Genomic DNA, 9,919 nt, shown 5'->3' on the forward strand with positions numbered 1-9,919 from the left:
CATTCATTCATTCATTCATTCATTCATTCATTCATTCATTCATTCATTCATGCACGCTCTCGTTACATAGAGGGACATAAATACTGGCGTCTCGCGTATCTCTGCGCAGAGTATTGGCATTTTCAAGCGAGGTCCCCTTTAGCGAGATGCAGGCCAAGTAGTGGCGCTACCCAATTCGCTCATGTTTTTTGTGTGTGCCTTGGTAAATCAAGTTTAGGGCTTGGTAAGGTGTGCGACGTTTAGCCGCGCTCTTTACAACGTCGGTGAAAATGTCGCATTGCCGGCCTTTCTCACCAGTGCTCGCTTCTTTGTTGCATAAGACCTGCACATAAACGGCAAGACAAGCTACATGGGGCCCGCTATACCAAGACACAGAAAACTGCGGGCCGCTCCTTTCCTCATTAACAGGCACGCGCGTTATGGCGAACGCGATAAGATACAACACAAACTTAAGCAATTCGAGAAGTCAAGCCGAAACCGGATAGAGGCGGTTTGTGCAAAGTTGGCACAAGTAGCTGCGAAGGCAAGTTAGAACTGGATATTCAGTAGAAGTGGAGTTCGCAAGAGTCCACAAAGCCCTCTGTTCACTAGGAAATAGCTATAGCTGTTAAAGGAGATGCCTGGTTAGCGGGGCATGACTATGGATGAATTAAGTGTTTTTGTTGCGGGAATGTCGCAATAAATTTGCCTTGAGATGTGAGCACTGCTATTCTTTTCGCGCAGAGTCGAAGAGCTTGGGTGACTGCTGCGACTGGAAAGACCGGCGCGGCCACAGGGACAGCGACGACCTTTCGCTGCTCATGGACCGCTGCTGGACGAGCAGTCCGACAAGGAGGCCCGACTTCCGAGAGCTTAAGGACGTCATACGGAGGCTAAACAAGTAAGGTTTTCGCGGTTCGTCTCTGCTATTTTGTATGCTGTCCTGAACTGGATGTAGGGCACACCTAGATGAATATAGAAAAAAATATATGCCTGGCTTTAACTAACCTAACGTAGTAAACACCAATGTACAGCAATGTACTGACTTAACGTGGCGAAGGTTGATGACGTCATCACTAACGTCACAGAACCTGCGCTCGGCGCGTCTGCATATTGCCTTCTCCCACGTCCGACTCCATTCTAATACCTGCGCTTCTGCTCCTCCTCTCTGCTTGACCACCTGCATGTCGTGAGCCTCCAACCCTCCCTCCTCCTTTTCCTCCTTCTCACCGTCACTTCCCATTCCCACGCCTGCTATACTATGCATGACTATGCTATGCTTTATACTTTCCCCTCCTGCTTTTCTGCCTCCTCATGCTTACTTCCCTTTGCCACCCTCTTGCCCATACATTTCTATGCTATTAGAAGCTGCTTGGCACATCCCCGCTAGTCTAGTTATAGACAGCTTCTTCATTCTTATTGGACCGGAGGTGAGTAGCGGCACTTGCCCAATTCCTGTGGCACATACCCGATTCGCTATGCAGCGAACACGGAGAAGGAAGGTTCAAGCGCGGCTTTAACAACTCTGCTGCAATAAGGGTAAACAAAGAGTGGTGGTTGCCCACAATGTGAGCATGTGGAGAAAGAATAGACAGCCGTATCAACTTCTCGGTTTGAGGTACTTCAGTAATGTTCTCGTTAGTCTGATCGCAGTAAAGACCGCACTGGTTTTGCGGCTGTGGTGCCGCGCCGCTAAGCACTGGGACGCGGGTTCGATTCCCAGCCACGGCTGCCGCATCACGATGGTAGTTGAAGGCGAAACGCAAGAAAGCCCGAGAACGTATATTTAGGCGCACATTAAGGGTCCACAGGGGGTCAAAATTATTTCCTAGTCTCCCACTAGGACGTTCTTCATAATGATATAGCGGTTATGCCACTTAATATCCCGGTATTTATTTAGTTTAACTAAAGCTCATTGCAGGAAGTGAATTACTGTCCCGTCGCATAATTACCGGAGCGTATGATACAGACGCACAGTGAAAGCCTAGAGGCTGTTGTGTACGCATAAGTTTTCACATGCAAGGTCACTGTATCATTACCGAGTATTGACAGTTACAAGAATTTAGTGGCATTGTTAATTTATTCATTTGGTGATATTGAAAATGTTGTCAATTCTCTTTGTCGCCTGCCTATGCCATGCCGTGCCCGAGTCCACTTCTTGTCTTCGTCCGTGTTTCTCGCGCTGTTAGCGACGATGGATCTATCACCAGCATTTTATTGTCTAATCATTGTGTAGAAATGACTCGAAGAGATGGACAAACAAAAGCGTACGCGCGCATACACACATACTGACGAGCACTTGCTGTCAGGATGCTTTAATCAACGTGCAGTGTGTGGGCTCAACAAGATATTTAGTACGCTAAACAACGTATTCTCGATAACAAAACAGCAAGTCAGGAAAACAATGAACTATACTGAATAAGAATTAACCGCAATATCGTGAAATGTTGAAACATGCCAACAATGGATACAGAAATGCGGATCAGACGCAACTTGCAGATAATTAAGTATGCATATATTTGCATATAATATTCGCGAATTTCTTTTTTGCATATATTTGCATATTAAATATACGTGATTGAATAGTCAATGAACAATTTCAAACATAAGTGTATGAAAAAAAAATCCAGCCAGCTCCACTTCGCGAACACTGTCGAAAAGCGAAGCTTATGCCTGTCATCCATCAGGCTATATCATACTTCTATGTTTTTCAAGTCGTCCCTTCGCTGGCGCTTAGCTTCGGCCTCCCTTGCGCGAACATCTTGGTTGGTTCGGCGACGACATGCCCGTTCTCGTGTCAGTTCTAGCTGACGCTCACGTCGGGTGGCTTCTTCATCGTGAGAACGAGAAATGTTCGCCATTCTCAAATCGCAAACTCTCAACACTGACACTGACACGCTATTTTACACTCCACTGCGCCTCACCATTACCCCATCTTGGCGGGTTTCTCGAAGGTTCACCCCTCGACATCCTCCGCCTTCGCCTCCCGCAGCACGGCGCAGCCCTCCCCTTCCTAGCGAGCCTGACTCTCGCCGCACTGCAAGGCCACGTGACCACTTCTACGCCGATCCCGCACATGAAAGCCTCGACTAAGAGCTTCCCCGTTAAAAATACAAATAAACATCAACACATTTGCAAAGTCCTATAAGAGTGCGTTCGCGTAGGTCTTTTACGCCTCGAAGAGGCACGGGGCTGCACATTGCGCTGCTGTGTATGTACACCTAGCCATAGGCGTGCACAGGGTTTCCCATTAAAGGGGCAAAGCCTCATCGAACCCCCCCTCCCCTTTGGTCGAATCTAAAGGACAGCATGCATGCTTCACAAAGAACGAAAAATAATGAAAATTAAGCGATGACGTGCTTCTCACAATGAGCTGCCTTTGGTCCCTGGCTTTCCTGGAGTAAAGAAGGGAAGTAAACCGTTTATGGAATGCAACATCAGGGTCCTTCGGATGCCATTATCGTCAAAAACTTGCACGGCTATAACTGAGTAAACGTATGGGGCAAACATTGCCCCCTCCCTGCCCCCCTCGTGCGCATAGGGGGGGGGGGGTTCAACCATACTTTATGTATGTTCGTGCGTGCGTTTGTATGTCTGCGTGTGTATATACGCAGGCAAAATGGAAAAATTTCGGGGGGGGGGGTTTGAACCCCCCAACAACCCCCCCCCCCCCCGGCTACGCCCCTGATGCCTATAGACATAACAAATGTCACCACCTGTTCCCCAACGTGGCCGTATGTGCTGTCATCGCGTAAGTTTTTCTGAAAACGAGCTCAAACATTTCCAAATCGTTTCGCAGCACGCGAAGCTGCACAGAGCTGGCTTGCACAACCATCCGGACGGTTATACTGTATACATCATGTTAGGGGAGAAACATTGAACAAATGAAACATGCAAAGAGAACAGCGCGTTTCCTATCTGTACGTGTTCCTTGTTCAGTCTTTCGCGCTGCCATGAGGCATTAGTGTTCGAATGATGAACCAGTCCGTACTTTTTTATTATTAAAATAAAAGTCAGTGAATGAGTTGGCGCCATTTCGTGACGATGGTTACTTCTTTTCACTTGATTCTGACAATAAAACTGATATTTAAGAAAAAAAATGAAGATAGTCTCGCCGAAGTGCACCTATACCCACTTTTTACAAATTGCTTTTGTCATCATTGGTAGTAATGTAGCTTGGCCTGTCGTGTAAGAAGTTGGCATTTCAAAGTACGCCCATGCATCTCAGGTGAGAAAATCCAATATAACACAGAAAGTGTGCTGACAAAGTCCAGCGCCTTTCTTGTATCTATGAACACTGCAACAGCGGTGTTACCACAGTTCGTCTCATGCTCTATAAATGTGGCCAGGTGAAAGATACAGCCCACAGTGCAACGTCGTCGTCTAATGGCAGCCATCTGTTCTGGAAAAATAATTGTTATCAGCCTCAGTACACCAGTGCAACCTAATGTTTTTCCACAAGTTCACGTAAGCAGCTAGCGAGGCTGACAGGACGAAATGAGCCAGGAGGTAGCGGTGATTTACCGGGCTTGTGCAGTAGCGCAATTTTTCTCCGCCAACTCAGGGCGTTTGCCGCGCCAGACCATACCCGACTGCTGCTTAAAGGCTTCTTTTAAAAATATTTTTCGTGACACCTGTGGCGCTTACACTTTCGCTTGCTGGTGTTGATTGTGTTTTTTTTCTTCTTCATTACACGCCTCCAACGAAATGTTGCTGCTGCGGCCACAGATTAGATTCGCGTGCTGAGCAGCAGGACGCTTCATGGATACTAGCCTCTCAATGTGGCGCTCGTACCCAAGCATCACTGGCGTAAGCGCACGTGGTGTTTTCAATAACGATGACTTTGACAGCCCTGCGCAATCGCAATATAGGCCTGTTTGGCGCGAGCAGCTGCCAGGTACAACAATGAAACGGTTACATATATTGATTAGATCGCTTTCACAAGGGGTTACCGCGAACGTTGAGGCTTATCGTTGCGTAACGGCGTATCGGTGATTCGCCAATGGAGTTTCGTAAGCGTCTGTTCAGCGCTATTGTCGCGTAAGCATATCAGTGTCTCAGAGAGTCTTCCTCCTACAGCCCATTTGATTCTATTGGAAGATATCATTATAAACGGCGTATAGTTTCCAGTGAATACACAAATATCACGTAGTATTATTCGCGCGTTGTTATGAAAGCTGTCGTTTTGAGACGTGGCTGCCGAAAAGTTAACTATTTTTCTATTCAGACTCGAGCGAAAATTTCTCTCTCTACTTTCTTAGTGCCTGTTCTTACAAACACGGAGAAACACAAAATCCACACAACTTTCCGCCAGGCTTAAACATCGCGCCTTTACAGCGTAAAATAATGTTGAACGTCTGAGGAATAGGACGCAGTACCAGTGGTAGGACCACCACATCGAGTGTCTGTAAGATGACCAAGGGGTTGTGGGTTCGAGTCCAGATCAAAGCGGCATATCAACAGCGGTAGAAGGCAACAATGCTCGCGTAAATGTTTACCTAAGAAGTCAGGGTGTTCCTATGACCTCCACTAAAACGCCTCTAATTCTCCCTGAAAGTATATACGATGAAATATGTGGGTTTCATTGAACATCATATTATACTCTGCACTCTAAGAACTATGACTCTCTATGCATCTGAACTATGCATCTGAGAGTCCACATATGTAACACTCCCTTTAGAGAGGCACGTTGACCCTCTTTAGGAGTGTCGTGGAACGCACGACTTTCCAAAGGAGAGTCAATGCACGACTGTCCTAAAGATAGTCAATTTGCCTCTCTAAAGGGAGTGCCACGCATGTGACTCCTACATGTATAAAAGTAGAGTCAAATTACACCTTTTTTAGAGTGTATGTTACTGGATTTGATTTCTACTTCTGATTGATGAGCAGCGCGGGATCCTCTTGGGGGCGCGTTGAGTCGAAGTATGCACCTTAGCTTTATCTTTCGCCTGTAAGGCTTGGCGTCATTGTGCATCAGCAGATGCAATTCACTTACGATGGTACTTTCTTTTTTATTCGCAGCACTTCAAGAAAGGATGTGTAACGCGCAACTAATATATGCTAGCAACACTGTCTCAACTATTCGTTATAGCACAACTTTGCTATTCAAGTTGAAAAGCTTAGCGACCTGTAGACCCGTTTGTGCCCCCATGGTCGTTCTCTGAGCAAACTAAGACCGCTGATAGACGAACTGACACGCTTTTAAGTAGTAATAAAAGTGAATGACTGGTTCGGATAATGCTTTAAAATCACTGGGATTGTTATGTGCAGTTCTCACGTTATATAAATGTAGTTTATAAAAATATTTGTTATGCATATTATGCATGAGGGAAGCTCATTATAACACAGTGCCAGTAAGAATTTTTTATTACAAGAAAAAAGGAACTTGAACATACACAGAACGTGCTTATGCAACGCGCATATATTGAACGTGCTTATGTGTAAAAATATTTAGAAAAAAAGCGAGAAAAAGTTAACCACTTCTCTTGGATGCCTCGAAAAACCCAGCGCAGACATTATTTTTCGCTTTCGCAGAATCGACTTGACATACTGTACTCACTGACGTGGCTGCTATTATTTTGCTGAATAGCCCAACCACAGAGTTCTTTGCTTCCTGTTTGTATAGCTTTGTGAGTTCTTTTTATCATTATTCAGCGTAGCTGCTAATTAAACCATCCTTTTTTTTTTCCGCGGGAGAGGAACAATGTGTAGTTTCATTATTTTTCAGACAGAACGAATAGCATCTCCATGAAGAGGGTCGACAAAGCGGGGCATTAATCAACCAGCGCTTTTTTAATTGTTGTTGCCTTTTGTTGCTCTTTATTTCGCAGACCCACCATCTTCTTGTTGTGGTATTGCGGATAACATTTTATAGTTCGTTCGTCTTGACCTTCCAGTTTCGAAGTTTTTTTTTTTCCTCAGTGCGAGTACTTCCTCTTTTCTAGTCTTCTTTCAGTCGCCTCGGGCACCTTTATGCGAGACGAAAATCCACTTCGAGCTAGTCAACTACGCCATCGCAACTCTGCCAACGTGTTCCATAACATTATCATATTTCGTTTTTATATCTAGTTTTTTTTTGTGCTCACGTTCCTAATTGTCCACGCCCATTAGTCCCGCTCCGTTTGTATATTTCTGTAACGGTGGATGTGATTGCATAAGGTTGGCCCTACTGTGTTCCCTTCTTATTTTCTTTAGAGGCTAATCATTTAGCTGTTTCGAAAGCATCAGACCTGGTGAAATAAATTTGCTTATATACTTTGGTATTGAAACTTTTGCGTGCCGCTTCATCTGCTTTTCGTTGGCCAGAATACCGCAATGAGCCGGTATCCACTGAAATGTGATGCAGTGACCTGCGGCAATAGCCACGTGGTGTAAGTACGTAATTTCAGATGAAATGGGCTGATGATTTGCTTTCTTTGAGAGGTTGAGCAATGTTTGCAGTGCTCCTTTAGAGTCTATGAAAATTGCCCATCGGTCTCGGCGCAGGATAGCGAGGCCGTCTTCTCTGGTTAAAATAGATTTACCAGCGCAAAAAGACGAAACATTTAAGAAGGAACACGCACACACAGCGCTGAGGAAGGAAACAGAAAAAGGAGAAGGCAGGGAGGTTAGCCAGAAACACTTCCGGTTGGCTACCCTACACTGGGGGGTCGGGGAAGGGGAATAGAAAGACGAGAAATAGAAGGGAGGAAAGAGAAAAAAAAATAAGAGAGAGAGAGAGAGAGAGAGAAGAGATGCAGTGCATTCACTACAGCGTGCGGGATTGCACCACAAGTCAGAGGCGTTCGCATAAGCCCGTCGTTCTCAAAAAACACAAGAGTGCTTTCACTGCCTTGTGGGCCGCCGAGAGATGTGGACGGTGCTGTAGTAGCACCTGCACGGAAATTGGCCGATCATCCAGTCGCCGCAGTGCGTTGGACAGTACTTGTCGCTCCGAGGAAAAACGAGGGCAGTGGCACAGCAGGTGTTCGATGTCTTCTTCGGTGCCGCAAACAAACTCGCAACTGAATTTATTACTTCCAACGCAGCGCCTTTTTCTAGGCACGCGTTGAAGCAACAGAAAGAACATGAAGAAACGAAGCGATGAAAACCACGTGACAACTGCTTGCCGAAAAAGACAATCAACCGTAGGTAACCGCGCAGTCGAAAATTCTTACACCACAAAGTACGCCCCCGATATGAAAGAAGTTAAGAGTATAATTGATCCTAAAATCAACCGGCAAACACGTTAAAGCCAGAGAAGTCAAGGCAGCCACGCAAGAAGGATAAAAAAGATATAAAACGTTAAAAACTAAAATGATATAGAAGAATTGTGTAAAGAACGGGGTAAAAAACGATTAAAAAGGCATGCGCCGTTGCATCAAAGCGTGCCTAGAAAAAGGCCCTGCGTACGAAGTAATAAATTCAGTTTTGAGTTCAGCGCTGTGTGTGAGTGTGTTCCTTCTTAAATGTTTCGTCTTTTTGCGCTGGTAAATCTATCTTAATCATGAACCAACTCGCCCAAGCAGCAGTTTTAGCAAAGTTTATCTTCTCTGATGCCATGAAGTTGTGCTGTTGTGGAGGATGTCCTCCGCTGCAGCAGATAAGAGAGCGTTTGTCTCGTCGAGGGCACCTAAAGGCCACAGAAGGAAGTATTCTGAGTCGTCAACGAGTCAGTTGTGCTGAGTATATTTCTCGGCGAAGTAGAGGAGAGTAGTTTGCAGCAGCGATTGGCGTATGCAAGTGCCTTGCTACGAGACCAATAGCATGCGTTCGGTAGAAATGGCAAATAGAATGATAAAACAGTGACGTAATAATAATAATAATAATAATATCTGGGGTTTAACGTCCCAAAACCACCATATGATTATGAGAGACGCCGTAGTGGAGGGCTCCGGAAATTTCGACCTCCTGGGGTTCTTTAACGTGCACCTAAATCTAAGTACACGGGCCTCGAACATTTTCGCCTCCATCGAAAATGCAGCCGCCGCGGCCGGGATTCGACCCCGCGACCTTCGGGTCAGCAGTCGAGTGCCATAACCACTAGACCACCGTGGCGGGGCGATAAAACAGTGACGTCTCTTATAGCCAAATTCCGTTGCTATGAGAAACGTCGTACAGTAGAAGGCTTTGAATTTATTTCCATGACCAACCGTTCCTTAACATGTACGTAAAAATAAATACCTTGTTGCACTTCGACCCGATTAGAATGACGTTGCTCCGATGTGAATCAAATCCACGACATCGTGCTTGGTGGCGCATTAACCGTAGTGACTGAGTCACTGCCTACTAAGGACACCCTGCCTGAGTACCAGGGCATGCTATCTCAGAAAACGCGAAGCTTGGCGTCTCGTTTGGTTTGCGATAACGTTTGTGCGGTGCTTGTTGCGCAGACTTCCGTGCAGCGCCAGCGAGGCGCTGTTGGAGGCACTGGTGGGCCGGCTGGAGCAGTACGCCAGCAGCCTCGAATCTCTGGTGGAGGATCGCACCGCTGACTACCTCGAACAAAAGCGGAAAGCCGAGGACCTCTTATACCAATTGCTTCCCAAGTGAGTGAGTGGCCCAGTCGGGCACTGTTACTGAGGCGTGGGCGCGACTCGAGCGAAGGAGTGTCCCGGTTAACATAAGGGGCCTGCTAACTGTCGTCTTTGGCTCAGCCCGTTGCGTATGACGGTTACTGCTAGAAGGATGCGCATTTGGGCCAGTTGGTGATCAGCAAGTTTGTCATGATCAGTCATGATCAGTCATGCTGCGGCGAATGAGAGTAGTGTGTATATACCATATATATGTGCTTCGATATTCAATTAAGTGAGGCCACTTATTGAAGGTAAGCGTTCGTGTTGTGTTCTCCTCTATTCTCGTTGTCTACTCAAACACTTTGCATTGTCACAAAGAAAAGAGGACCGAATGGCCATGAGAAGGAGGACGGGCAGTATGCGCGGACACACGTACGCAATGACGT

At 46.2% G+C, this 9,919-nt stretch overlaps 1 protein-coding gene across 1 annotated transcript; it reads left to right on the forward strand.

The window, feature by feature from the left end:
- Window positions 1-616: 616 nt before the first annotated feature.
- On the forward strand, window positions 617-9,510 carry LOC119378291 (atrial natriuretic peptide receptor 2). The gene is made up of 3 exons (XM_049411734.1): window positions 617-623; window positions 724-880; window positions 9,351-9,510. The coding sequence occupies exons 1-3, from the start codon at window positions 617-619 to the stop codon at window positions 9,508-9,510; spliced, it is 324 nt and encodes a 107-aa protein (XP_049267691.1).
- Window positions 9,511-9,919: the final 409 nt, after the last annotated feature.

Source organism: Rhipicephalus sanguineus, unplaced genomic scaffold (genome assembly GCF_013339695.2).
Source record: "Rhipicephalus sanguineus isolate Rsan-2018 unplaced genomic scaffold, BIME_Rsan_1.4 Seq766, whole genome shotgun sequence".
NCBI classification, from domain to species: Eukaryota; Metazoa; Arthropoda; class Arachnida; order Ixodida; family Ixodidae; genus Rhipicephalus; species Rhipicephalus sanguineus.

Bases quoted from the DNA above. Each gene is read 5' to 3' on its own strand.
- LOC119378291 (XM_049411734.1), top strand. The intron at 881-9,350 runs GTAAGGTTTTCG...CTTGTTGCGCAG, and splicing joins GTCATACGGAGGCTAAACAA to ACTTCCGTGCAGCGCCAGCG.